This window comes from Prionailurus bengalensis, chromosome E2 (assembly GCF_016509475.1).
Source record: "Prionailurus bengalensis isolate Pbe53 chromosome E2, Fcat_Pben_1.1_paternal_pri, whole genome shotgun sequence".
Classification (NCBI taxonomy): domain Eukaryota; kingdom Metazoa; phylum Chordata; class Mammalia; order Carnivora; family Felidae; genus Prionailurus; species Prionailurus bengalensis.
In genome coordinates, this window is record NC_057352.1 from 17,900,620 (window position 1) to 17,913,915 (window position 13,296).

At 42.2% G+C, this 13,296-nt stretch overlaps 1 protein-coding gene across 2 annotated transcripts in view; it reads right to left on the minus strand.

The window, feature by feature from the left end:
- The window catches only part of WDR62 (WD repeat domain 62), a 45,014-nt gene that overhangs the window by 22,942 nt on the left and 8,776 nt on the right, over positions 1 to 13,296 (minus strand). For both annotated transcript variants that reach the window (XM_043600552.1, XM_043600551.1), the window contains exons 6-9: positions 12,645 to 12,782; positions 12,036 to 12,218; positions 9,669 to 9,829; positions 8,287 to 8,476 (exon numbers count right to left, since the gene is read on the minus strand). In XM_043600552.1, coding sequence (XP_043456487.1) covers positions 8,287 to 8,476; positions 9,669 to 9,829; positions 12,036 to 12,218; positions 12,645 to 12,782 — 672 coding nt within the window. The remainder of the gene's footprint in view (positions 1 to 8,286; positions 8,477 to 9,668; positions 9,830 to 12,035; positions 12,219 to 12,644; positions 12,783 to 13,296) is intronic.

The following is a 13,296-nucleotide window of genomic DNA, read 5'->3' on the forward strand; positions in this document are numbered from 1 at the left end:
AGAGCTTTGACAAGAGTAAAAGTATGACTAGCCGACCATAAACTATAAAGACTAACCAAGCAGGGCTGAAAAACAACAAAATAGAACTATTTCTAGAAGCAAAATGCAGGTCAGACAATCAAAAAGATGACATATAGAGAGATTTCAAACCTGGAAAACCGGGTTCTGAGGAAATGATAACAGCAGTAGCACAGATTTTTAATCTAAAATCGCCACATCAAAATGAGCAACCAGATATCAAAACCAAAACCCCACAGACAACACTCACAGCAAAATTAGGTGATACGATATTCTCATAACTCCCAAAATACAAGCAGGTAGGGACTAAATACCTCCAGTAGTTTGTCAACATATATATGAGAGAACACAGAAGGAAGCAACTTTGTTGTTCTTTGAGTAACTCTGTGGTTACCCAACAAAGGATAACCCCAAAGTAGCCAACGGGTATTCACAGGGAAAGTACAACAGTTCAAATTGAACAGCAGTTCAAACCGGGAGGGTTTTATCCACTCCAACAGTGGTTGAGTGTGTGTTTTGGCAATTAGGTCGGAAGGGGCTGGAGCTGTGAAGATCCTGTGAACTCTTAACACTGACCTGCCATGGCTCTCACCCATGGCCAAAGGCCCACCCAGAAGGAAAACAAGACTGATCAGGATAGACACTGGAGAGCCAGAGTAAAGAGAGGCTTAGAAAAATGTAATAGACACTGGAGAGCCAGAGTAAAGAGGAGGCTTAGAAAAAGGTAGGGGCACAACACATAAATAGGAACATAATAAGGAAATATCAGAAAGCAAGCTGCCATATTTTTTTAAATAGTATAAAAATCATAGAAGATGGAATCCTTTCTTGGGAAGCTAGAAAATCTGCCCTCAACCACACCAACTTCTGTTTTTATTTTTATTTAAGTAATCTCTACACCCAAGGTGGGGTTCAAACTCATGACCCTCACTCAGATCATGGCTCTATGGACTGAGCCAGCCAGGTGCCCCATGAACTATACCATTTCTAAAAATGAAAACAAAAAAGGACCAAACTCCAGTCCCAAACAAAGTTACCCTTTAAAATAAAAGGAAAAGAAAGAAAGCACACCAGAAACATATTTCCCCAAAACAAAACAATTTCCCAATTAGGAAATTCAGAAATAAGATGACAGAATTCAGAGTTAGAAATAAATGAAGAGATCATTTCAGGAATAAAAACCAAATTAGAAGGAATCCAAAAGCGAATAAACACAAAAAGGTAAGGCATGAAGAAATAGGTAAAAAGGGGGCTTTTTTTTTAATCTTTTAAGTTTATTTATTTATTTTGAGAGAGAGACAGAGGGGGCCAGAGGGGGAGGGGCAGAGAGAGAGAGAATCCCAAGCAGGCTCCACACTGTCAGCATGAGGCAGAATGCGGGGCTTAAACCCACACACCATGAGATCACATGACATAACTGAAACCAAGAGTCGGACACTTAACCAACTGAGCCACCCAGGCGCCCCTAAAAGGGGGAAATTATTAAAAATAAAACAAATGATGAAAGAACTAAAAGGATTTGAGAAAAAGTGACACTACTGGAGCTAGGCAATGAGAATCCAACATATAGATAATAGAAATCCCTGAAGAAAACCAAATCAAGGGAACAGAAATACTAAAATGTATACAGCAGGAATATGTCTACCTATAAAAACCAATACCAAGATATACTCTAGAGTAACATTACTAGGCCTAAAAGTAAAAGAAAGAAATCCTTTGGGCTTCTAGGCAAGCACAGAAAGTGACTTAAAAGGGAAAACAATCAGACATTTCAATAACCATAAGAAAATGAAATAATGTATTTAAGAGAGACAAGGAAAGAAAACATGAGCCAAACATTTTCTATCCAGCAGGAGTGACTTTCAAGTATAAAGGGCAAATATAAACTTACCAATATGCAAAAACTCATATTGGGAGATACTGTCCCCATGAACTGTTCCTGACAAATCTCCTAAAGAATGAGCTCCAGGGGCACCTGGTTGGCTCAGTCAGTTAAGCGTCTGACTTTGGCTCAGATCATGATCTCATGGCTCGTGAGTTTGAGGTCCACGGGCTCTGTGCTGTCAGTGCAGAGCCTGTTTCAGATCCTCTGTCCCCCTCTCTCTGCCCCTCCCCCGTGCTCTCAAAAAAAAAAAAAAAAAGGGGCGCCTGGGTGGCGCAGTCGGTTAAGCGTCCGACTTCAGCCAGGTCACGATCTCGCGGTCCGTGAGTTCGAGCCCCGCGTCGGGCTCTGGGCTGATGGCTCAGAGCCTGGAGCCTGTTTCCGATTCTGTGTCTCCCTCTCTCTCTGCCCCTCCCCCGTTCATGCTCTGTCTCTCTCTGTCCCAAAAATAAATAAACGTTGAAAAAAAAATTAAAAAAAAAAAAAAAAAGAAGGAGCTCCAGACAACAAAAACAACTAGAGACATCAACATAGATTAAATATATAGTTACTCGTGGAACAAAGAATAAATGAGGGTGGTCAAGTGACATCACTGAAAACGGCACAGCGGGGAGAACTCCAAAAAGCTATCCCTCCACCAAAGCAAACTTAAGCTCCAAAAAACTGTCAGAATCAACTTTTTCAGAACTCTGGAATCTAACTTACAATAACCAGGGAGAGCTTAAAAAAGAAAGAAGCTGCTGCATTTTGACATATAAGGAAACTGCTGTCAAATCACGACAGCCGACATCTCAGATAATGGAAAGACTTTAGTGACTACACATGAAAAACAACACAATCTTTACAAAAACAGTTCAGAAAAACCACTAAACAACTACAACCCACACAACAAACCCCAGCGTGGAGGAGAAGAATTTGATTTCCAGAGTCATCACATTATAAAAATCAAAATATCTAGGTTTCAACAAAAAAAATTATGAGATAGGCAAGAAAAGAAGAAAATAAAAATAAATCCCATCTTAGGAGTAATTACCTTAAATGTAAAGGGATTAAACTCTCTAATAAAAAGGAAATTATTGGCAGACTTCATTAAAAAAAGATCCAACTCTCTGTTGCCCATAAGAGGCTACTTTATATCCAGACACATACAGGGTGAAAGTAAAGGTATGTAAAAAGATACTCCATACAGGAGTACTACGTGGCAATGAGAAAGAATGAAATATGGACCTTTGTAGCAATGTGGATGGAACTGGAGAGTGTTATGCTAAGTGAAACAAGCCATACAGAGAAAGACAGATACCATATGTTTTCACTCTTATGTGGATCCTGAGAAACTTAACAGAAACCCATGGGGGAGGGGAAGGGGGAAAAAAAATGAGGTTAGAGTGGGAGAAAGCCAAAGCATAAGAGACTCTTAAAAACTGAGAACAAACTGAGGGTTGATGGGGGACTGGGAAGGAGGGAAGGGTAGGTGATGGGCATTGAAGAGGGCATCTTTTGGGATGAGCACTGGGTGTTGTATGGAAACCAATTTGACAATAAATTTCATATATTAAAAAAAAAAAAAAAAAAGATACTCCATACAAATAGTAACCAGAAAAGAAATTTGCATGTATATAGTAGTATCAGACAAAATAGAGTTTAAGTCAAAAACTGTTACAAGTGGGGGTGCCTGGGTGGCTCAGTCAGTTGAGCATCCCTCTTTCGATCAGTTCATGAGCTCACTGCTCATGGGTTCAAGCCCCTGTTGGGCTCTGTGCTGACAACTCAGGGCCTGGAGCCTGCTTCAGATTCTGTGTCTCCCTCTCTCTCTGCTCCCCGCCCCCTCATCCCCACACTCACACTCTGTCTCTCTCTCTTTCAAAAATAAATATTTTTTAAAAAATTTTTAAAAACTGTTACAAGTGACAAAGAAGGGCATTATATATTGATAAAGGGGCCAACCATCAAGAAGATATAACACAAACATACACACATAAGAGCAGAGAACCAAAATACACGAAGCAAAAACTGACAGAATTGGAAACAGCATTATAACAGTTGAAGACTTCAACATTCCATTTTCAACAAAAGATAGTTATAAGAAATTATCAATAAGGAAATAGAGGACTAGAAAAACACTATAAACCAAACAGACTAACAGATATGTAAAGAATACTCCACCCAATAATGGCATAACCCACATTCTTCTCAAGTAAACATGGAGCATTCTCCAGAATAGACCACCTATAAGGTAACAAAAGAAGTCAACACATTTTATTTTTTTTTATTATTATTTTTTAACGTTTTTATTTTTATTATTGGAACAGAGAAAGACAGAGCATGAACGGGGGAGGGCAGAGAGAGAGGGAGACACAGAATCGGAAACAGGCTCCAGGCTCTGAGCCATCAGCCCAGAGCCCGACGCGGGGCTCGAACTCGCGGACCACGAGATCGTGACCTGCCTGAAGTCGGACGCTTAACCGACTGCGCCACCCAGGCGCCCCAAGAAGTCAATACATTTTAAAAGACTGTAATCACACAAACAATCTAACGACAGTCAGAATGAAATTACAAATAACAGAAGGAAATCTGGAGAATTAACAAATATGTGAATATTAAATCACGCACTGTTACACAACCAATGGATCAGTGAAGAAATCAAAGGGAAATTAGAAAATACTTTGACACAAGTGAAAATGAAAACACAATATACCAAAACTTATGGAATGCAGCAAAAGCAATACTCAGAGGGAAATTTATAGCTGTAAATGCCTCCATCAAGAAAGTCTCAAATCAATAATGTCTCACCTTAAGGAACTAGAAAAGAAGAGCAAAGTAAACCAAGGGCTGGCAAGAAGAAGATAAAAATTACAATGGAGATAAGGTTGTTTTTTTTTTTTTTTTTTTTTTTCAGAAACAGAAAAGCTGATCCCAAATAGTGCCAATATTGATAAAGAAGAACAAAGTTGTAGGAAACACACTTCCTAATTTCAAAACTTATTACAAAGCTACAGTAATCAAAATTCTGTGCCATTGGCATAGAGATAGACATACATCAATGGAATATAACTGAGGGTACAAAATTAAATCCATACATCTATGGTCAATTGATTTTCGACAAGTGTGCCAAGATTATCCAAGGGGAAAGAATAGTCTGTTCAATAAACAGTGCTGGAATTATATACCCACATGCAAAATAATGAAGCTGGACCCTTGCTTCAAGTATAAAAGTTAACAAAAATTAACTCAAAAGAGACCAAAGACCTAAATGGAAGAGCTAAAATAATAAAACCCTTAGAAGAAAAGTAAATCTTCATGGTTGTGGATTTGGCAATGGTTTTTTAGTTATGACACCAAAGATACAAGCAATAAAAGAAAAAACTAAATTGAACTTTATCAAAATTAAAAATCTTTGTACATCAAAGGATACAAGAAAGTGGATAACATAAAAATGGAAGAAAATATTTGTAAATCATATATCTAATAAGGATATCCAGAATATGTAAAGAACTCTTACAATTCAAAAGCAAAAAGACAACCCAAGTAAAAACTGGACAAAATATTTGAATAGATATTTCTTCAAAGATATACAAATTACCAACTAGCACATAAAAAGAAATTCAGTATCATTAACCATTAGGGAAATGCAAGTCAAAACCACAATATAGTACCATTTCACAAACACTAAGATGGCTATACTTCAAAAATCAAAAAAAAAACAGTGTTGGTAAGGATGTGGAGGATGGCTAGTGGGAATGTAAAATGATGCAGCTGCTGGGAAAAGTTTGGGGGTTCCTCAAAAAGTTAAACACAGAATTACCATATGACCCAGCAATTCTGCCCACCAGGTATACCACCCAAAAGAACTGAAAACAGATGTTCAAACAAAGCTTGTACATGAACGTTCATAGCAGCACTATTCATAAAGCCAGAGGATGGAAACAACACAAATATCCATCAATTGATGAACAGATAAACAAAACATGGTATATCCATACAATGGGATATTATTCAACCCTAAAAAAGGAATGAAGTACTGAAACATGTAAGTAACCACGTGGATAAACCTTGAAAACATTAAGTGAAAGAATCCAGACACAGAGTCTACATATTTTATTTTTCCATTTGTATGAAATATTCAGAACAGGCAAAGTCATAGCGGCAGAAAGGGTTGGGGAAGTGGGAAAAGGGATTGATTGCTTGGGTACAGAGTTTCCTTTTGAGGTGATGAAAATGTTCCAGTGCTGGATAGTAGGGATGGTTGTATAACATTGTGAATGTATTGAATGCCACTGAATTGTACATTTTAAAATTATTTAAATGGTGAATTTTATGCTATGTGTATTTTACCACAATATATATGTACACTTATTACCCTCCCCCAAATAAATGGGGTCATAAGGAAGAGAATGTGGTATGTAATGGTATATAATGATCAAATCACACAGAAATAGTATAACTATTTTTAAAAATGGGGGTGAATGGAGAGAACATAGGCAAAAAAATTGTTTTAAACCCTTTTCAAAATTGAGTAATCGTCATTCTCAGACTGTTGTACATATAATGTGGGAATAAGTAAATGATTAACTGGGGAGATATCCTAATTCCATCAGCCCCCATGTCTTTAGGATTCTGGAAGGATCAATCCAATACCTATGAGCATCCCCAGCACTCAGACAGTGAATTTGAAATACCAGTTCACACTGAAAACAAAACAAAAACTCAGGGCTTCTTCAAGAAATGGTTGATTCCAGGTCTGGGGCAGGAAATGTACAAGATGCAACTGGAACATCTCGTCATCTCCAATAGCAAGGAAGCTACCAAAGAAAGATTACTAGGGTCATGTCCAAAGGACTCAGGAGCCAACTTAAAGAGGCTCCCACTGGTCAAAGATGGGACAATTTGAGCTTTAATAATGTTAATAATTGCAATGGATTAAAATATATCCAATATATTTACATATATGAGTTTAGAATGATATTAAATAAAAACAACTAGTTACCTTTAGAGGACAGGGAACCAATTCATTATCTTGAAAACTGGTAAATAAAGGGAAAGAATCAAGCATTTATCCTGCCTTTCCTATATGAAGTGTACCACTGGGTGACCAAATGGTAGATGAGGGGAATTGTTTCTTCATATAAGTAGTCCAACTAATAAAAAGAAATGATAGAATTAGAATATCACCATATTGCAACCCCCAAGGAATAAATGGATCTATGCATTGAGCACCAATAGCTGCTAACAATAATTAATAAACTGTACATTTCTTTTGTGTGGTTTTCTAGATCTGTTCTATTTATAAAAGGTATGAGGGATAGAGATAGGACATTGGAGTTACAGATGAAGAGAAAGAACAGGGTAGAGGCAATTATTAAGTCTGTACTGGCTGTTCTTTCCAGAACTGATAAAAAGATGCACCCACAGATATTTTTGTTGAAGAGACAGATATATAAATAACAGGTGGATGCAAAGAAAATGAACTGAAAGAGCATATACTAAACCAACAACAAAGGTGAGGGTGAGAGAGAGGATTGGGGGATAGGGAAGTGATCAAAACAGTCTTTAGCTTTGAAATATTTCACCTGCTTTTCAAGGAGAATATATTTATACACAAAAATTTAAAGTTATTTAAACAACATGCTTGTTAAGAGAAAAGTGCTATCAGCAGAAAACTCAGATCTACGAAGGCAGATGGATTCAAGCAGTCAAAGGGCTAAATAATGCTTATTCAAACGGATCAAGTTATTTCTCCCAGTTTTGAACTGGGCCACCAAAAACATAATTTCTCTAGGACAAGTGCTCTATCAGTAAGAAATCTGAAGGACAAAAAAAGAAAAAAAAGGTAGAATACAACTATTTCCCCACCGGTTGTCTTATGTGCAAGGACTTAGAACAGCTTTAGAGAATGAAAACATCCCAAAGACTCATTCTCAGAAAACTTCAACACTTAGAAAAGCACTAAACTACACAAATGGCCTCCACAGCAAGCTCTCCAAGGTACACATGCTCTTGACACTGTTCTCCCCAGTGGCCACATGCCTCGCTTCCTGCAGGTCTCTGCTTGAATGTCATGTCCTCAGAGAGGACTTCCCTGATCATTCCCCTCTCTAGAATAGCACCCTTGATCCCTTTTACCCTACGCTGTTTTATTTTTCTTTGGAGAGGTAGTGCTGCTTGGTTGGTGTTGATGACGTGTGGGTTTACTCTCCCCCCCGAATGCAGGACTTTCATCAGTTTCCTTCCCAGCTATGTCTCCAGCACCTAGATAGAACAGCATCTGGCACAAAGTTGGGATCTTGTGAAGGAAGAGCTGAATGGGTTCCCTAAACTGCGGAAGCTTTCCCCAGATGAGCCCCAGATGGGAGCCGAGCAGGAACAGAGGGAAGAAAACAGGGACTCACCTCCACGTTCCAGACGTAGGAGCTGTGGAAGAGCTCCGACCACATCTTGCCTACTTTGTTGATGTCTTTGACATCCCAGATGTAGATGCTGTGGTCCTTATACACGCAGGACAGCCACTGATGGATGGGGTCGAAGGTCAGTGCCACCGTATCCGGGTAGACTGCTTCTGCCTTTCTGTGGAAGAGGAAGCTAACAAGGCCACATGTGCCATCAGTCACCATCAATGTCACTGTGAGTAGTGACAGCTGCTCCTGGTGACACTTGAGCTAGCTGCCTCTTGCTTGGCAATGCCATTCCTTATATTTGGAGTGGTCCATCTCCCACTCCAACTCCACTCCTCCTTCCTCCCTCCCAGTTCCTTTGCTTTTGCTTCTAGTCCAAAGGTTGTAAACTGGAAGCTTCTGGCTGGCCCCTGAGAACATTTGAATTTTTGACTCCTGTTGACATCTCTCTCCCTTCATCTAATCCAACCCAAGCTCCATCCTCTCTCTGAGCATGGAAGGATGATGGGCACATACCATCAGTTCTCAGTTCTCTCTCATTGGCCCCACCAACATGTGATCAAAAATCCCTATGCAAGGGGCTGGGGAGCTGTCCCCTGACCTGGGGCCTCCCTACAAAGGCTACAGTTTACTGAGCATCTATGACACGCCGATCTGAGAGCTTTAGCAACACTGAATTCCCAGTCTCCATGAGAGGTAGGTCCTACGTTTTACAGACACCAAACAGCCTTACATCAAAGGGGAAGATACAGCACAGCTCAGCCCTTCCACCCCCTCTCAACATGGCAGCCAGAGGGATCTAATGCTCAAGGCCTGACCATATAACCAATGCCAATGCCTGAAATCAGGCTGCCCACTGACATCAGAAAAGACTTCCTTTATTGGAAGGAAGCTTCTCCTGCCAGTCTCCATAAATGTTCAGACCTGTCTCCCAACATCTTCCCCTGGTACACTAGGCTCTGATCACACAGTCCCTAGCTGTTCCTGCAACACACCAAGCCCAGGGTGTTTTTCCCTTCAGGTCTTTACACTTGCTCTTGGGACCCAGCTCTCCACACAGCTGGCTCCCTCTCATCAAAGACGCTTCCCCTGGCTGCCAATCAACACAGCCCCATCCCCGGGCACTTTCCTTTCTGAGTCCCTGCTTTATTTCACCACAGCATTTACGACTATCTGAAATGGTCTCGTTTGTGTACTTGCTTATCATCAAGCTCCCTCACTAGACTGCAGACTTCACGGTGGCAGAGATTTTGCTGCCTCGTTATAGCTGTCTCCTTCCAGCCCAGGGCTGGCCAGATAGGTAGATGGGGCCGGAAGCATGAGTGAATGTCAGTGGACAGACTGAGTGGGCTCCTCTCCTTCCCCCTGCTGGGCAGTACCTGGGCTCCAAGCCCTGGGCCACGTCCACCCCAAGGTAGTGTGGTTTGGGCAGGTTCGCGAGGTACTGCAGGCTGTGGGCCTGGAAGATGCGGACTATCCCATCTGTGCAGCCGCAAAAGATGAGCTCCTGGCTGACACACAGGCAGGAAGACAGAGAGACCTGTGGGGGCAAAGGGAACACAAGTGTACTTGGTGTTCCATGTGGCCCAGTTCAGGGACACAGGGACTAACAGAACAGCCTCCAGAGAAGCCTTTTAGTTCTTTGGGTCTAAGAAGTCTATTTTAGCAAATTTTAAGACTTTTGAAATCAGGATGTAGCAGTCACCATTGAAAGAAACATGCCAGCAGGCAGACAGAGGCACAAATTATGACAGAATTGTTATTGTTTACAGAGGAACTCAGCTGTGTGTGGAAAATAATCTGTTCAGCAGATAGTGACTTCAGATAGGTAATTTGCAGTAACAGGGTTGAATATGAGGCTTACATTTTACTCCTTATTGTTTGAAAACAACTTCATAGAGATTATACTTCAGAGCAACACAGAAAAATGTTACCGTATACAGGAAAGACAATTGGGCCATCTATCCTGCCAGAACACACAGATGGACAGGGCAGGAAGTGCCAGACCTCTGGATACACATTACAGGAGTTTGTCCAAGTCTAGAGGAACTTAATTTATAAGTTGTCATTTATGACAACTGCTCAGGGGCTAACCATCCATCTGTCAAAAGCTTTGGACTTGCTTAAGCTGCCAAAGTTCTAGAAAGAGGATTCAGACGAGAAAAAAACGAATGATGTTTAACCAATTAGGAAAAACAGATGAAACTCTGAATTCTTCCACAGGCCTGACACCATTCCTTTAACCCTAAAGGTGAGTTCTGGAGGGGAGCCACAAGAGCAGAAGTGGGATGGGGTGCCTGGGTGGCTCAGTCGGTTAAGTGTCCAACTCCTGATCTCAGCTCAGGTCAATCTCACAGGGGAGATGGAGCCCCACATCAGGCTCTGCACTGCTTGGGATTCTCTCTCTGCCCCTTCCCGACTCACATGCTCTTTTCTCTCAAAAAAAAAAAAAAAAAAAAAAAAATCAGGAGTAGGAAAAGGAGGGAAAACCATTATGCTCCTGCTGATAGCCAATGCGCATCCAGTCTCAGAACAGGAAGACAGTTTGGATTCAAACCCTCAGATCCTGAAGAAAAGTAGTTCTGCAATTTATAGATGTAACATCCTTTATTTTATTTGTTTGTTTATTTATTTATTTATAAGTTTTTATTTATTTATTTTGAGAGAGAGAGAATGAGAGTGGGAAGGGGCAGAGAAGAATCCTAAGCAGACTCACACCGTCAGCCTAGAGCCCAACTCGGGGCTCAATCCCACGAACTGTGAGATCATGACCTGAGCTGAGATCAGGAGTTGGATGCTTAACCAACTGAGCGACCCAGAAGCCCCCATCCTTTGGTTTAAAATGTTATAAGAGTGGGCGCCTGGGTGGCTCAGTCGGTTAAGCATCTGACTTCGGCTCAGGTCATGATCTCATGGTTTGTGAGTTCCATCCCCATGTCAGGTTCTGTGCTGACAGCTCAGAGCCTGGAGCCCACTTTGGATTCTGTGTCTCCCTTTCTCTCTGCTCCTCCACTGCTCATGCTCTCTCTCTCTCCTTCAAAACTAAACATTCAAAAAAATTTTTAAAAAAACAAATAAAATGTTTTAAGAGCACCTCAGTGGCTCAGTCAGGTAAGCACCCCACTCTTAGTTTCGGCTCAGGTCGTGATCTCATGGTTCGCAAGACTGAGCCCTGCAATGGGCTCTGTGCTGATAGTGTGGAGCCTGATTGGGTTCTCTCTCTCCCTCTCTCTCTATGCCCCTCCCCTGCTCACACTCTCTCTCTCTCAAAATAAATAAACTTAAAAAAAAGTTATGTATTTTTAACATAGTCTTTTTTGACTGAAAAATGAAGTCAATCATACCTTAGATTAAAAAAAAAAAATGCAGTCCTCCCACCAGTTAAGAGTGCTCAGTGAAGAAGAAAAATGGGAACTGGATCAAACAGTGACAGGAGAGTGATTGTAACCTTGACCCCATTACAGGGTACCAGGCACTGTGCTGAGCACCTTCTATATATTATCTCATGGGACTCCCTTATTAACTCTGTGAGGTAGGCAGCAGGATTTCCATTTTACAGATGAGGAAACTGAGGCTCATTGAGGGAAAGTTACTCACCAAAAGTCTCACAAGCAGAACTTTTGAGAGGTTAAACCCAGAGTTAGTGGAATCAACTACCCGGCAGGGACATTACTGAATGTCCCTAGAGACACATGTCCTGGGAAGAGTGTTTTCCCCACTGATGGCAGACAGGGAGGGTGGGGTACCTTCAGGTTGATCCACTTCTCCAGCACCCTCTTCTCATTGAACTGGCAGAGGAGACCCGAGTAGGACACACAGAAGGTATTGCCTGCCATCTGGCCCCGGCCACAAGCCACGCCACAGAAGATGTTGTTGTGCAGCTCTCCCAGGATGCCTGAACGCCCTATGAGGGGCACCGTGCCCGTCACCTGGAGGCACAGCAGGGCATAGTAAGACACTGTCCGCATGGCCTCGACCCCAGCAAGGTCACAATGGGACTCTCATGACCAGACGATATGACACATAGCTAAACAGAAGGGCTCGAAGGCATTCCTCCAAATGGAGGAGAAAGGAAGAAAAAAGCAGAACAGACACTTCTAGGCAGAGTGGCTGGAAGGTGGCAGTCCAGAAAAGAGGTCTGGCCCCAGGGTCTGTGTGTCGGGAGATTTCCCAGCAGGGCCTGACAGCACCTGAGCTGTCTGAGCTGTCTGAGCAGGCCCAGAAGCAGAAGCTGAACCAGAGGCCAGACAACCTCTGAGATCACTGGCTCCAAATCTCAGGTAGAAACAGGAGTCCACACTGCCCCTAACGGTTAACCGCCAGGCCTGGCTAAGGGGACAGGGGCAGAAACCTACCTTTGCTTCAGTGGAGACTTCCAAGAACCAGAACCTCACATGCCGATTCCCTACGGTGACAAAATAGCTGCTGTCCTCTGAGAAAGAGAGGGCGATGACCCTGCATGATACCTTGTTGGAAGCCACCACAATGTCTTTCTGGAAGAATCAATGCACAGAAGTTCACGCTAGCACCCAGCCATTGGATCATTTGTGCCTGTGCCTGAGCCCTGTATCACTCAGCCATCCCCTGCTCCAGGTCAGTTTTCCTGGGGCCCTCTGGGCCCTTGGGGAAACCTACATGTGGCACTCTTATCTTTACTAATCAGAGGAGACTGAGGTTTGGAAAGGTTTCCATGCGTGAGTAAGTTCCAGAGCTCTCCCCAAGAGTCCCAGCTCTACAGCTCACACGTGGCAGAGCCTTTGCAGGATGAAATCCTCTCCATTGTCCTATATGGTAGGTGCTTCTCCCCACCTCTGCCAGGCTCAGAGAGGTGATGTCATGTGCTCAAGATCACACAGCACGTTGTGAACAGAGCCAGGATTTGCCACCCACTTCTGCCACCTCCAAGTCCTCCCCTAGCTGTTCCTAAATCCAGCCTTCAGTGCATATTAACTCACTGAATTCTCACAACTCAACAAGGGAGATGCTAACGTATCCCTTTTACAGATG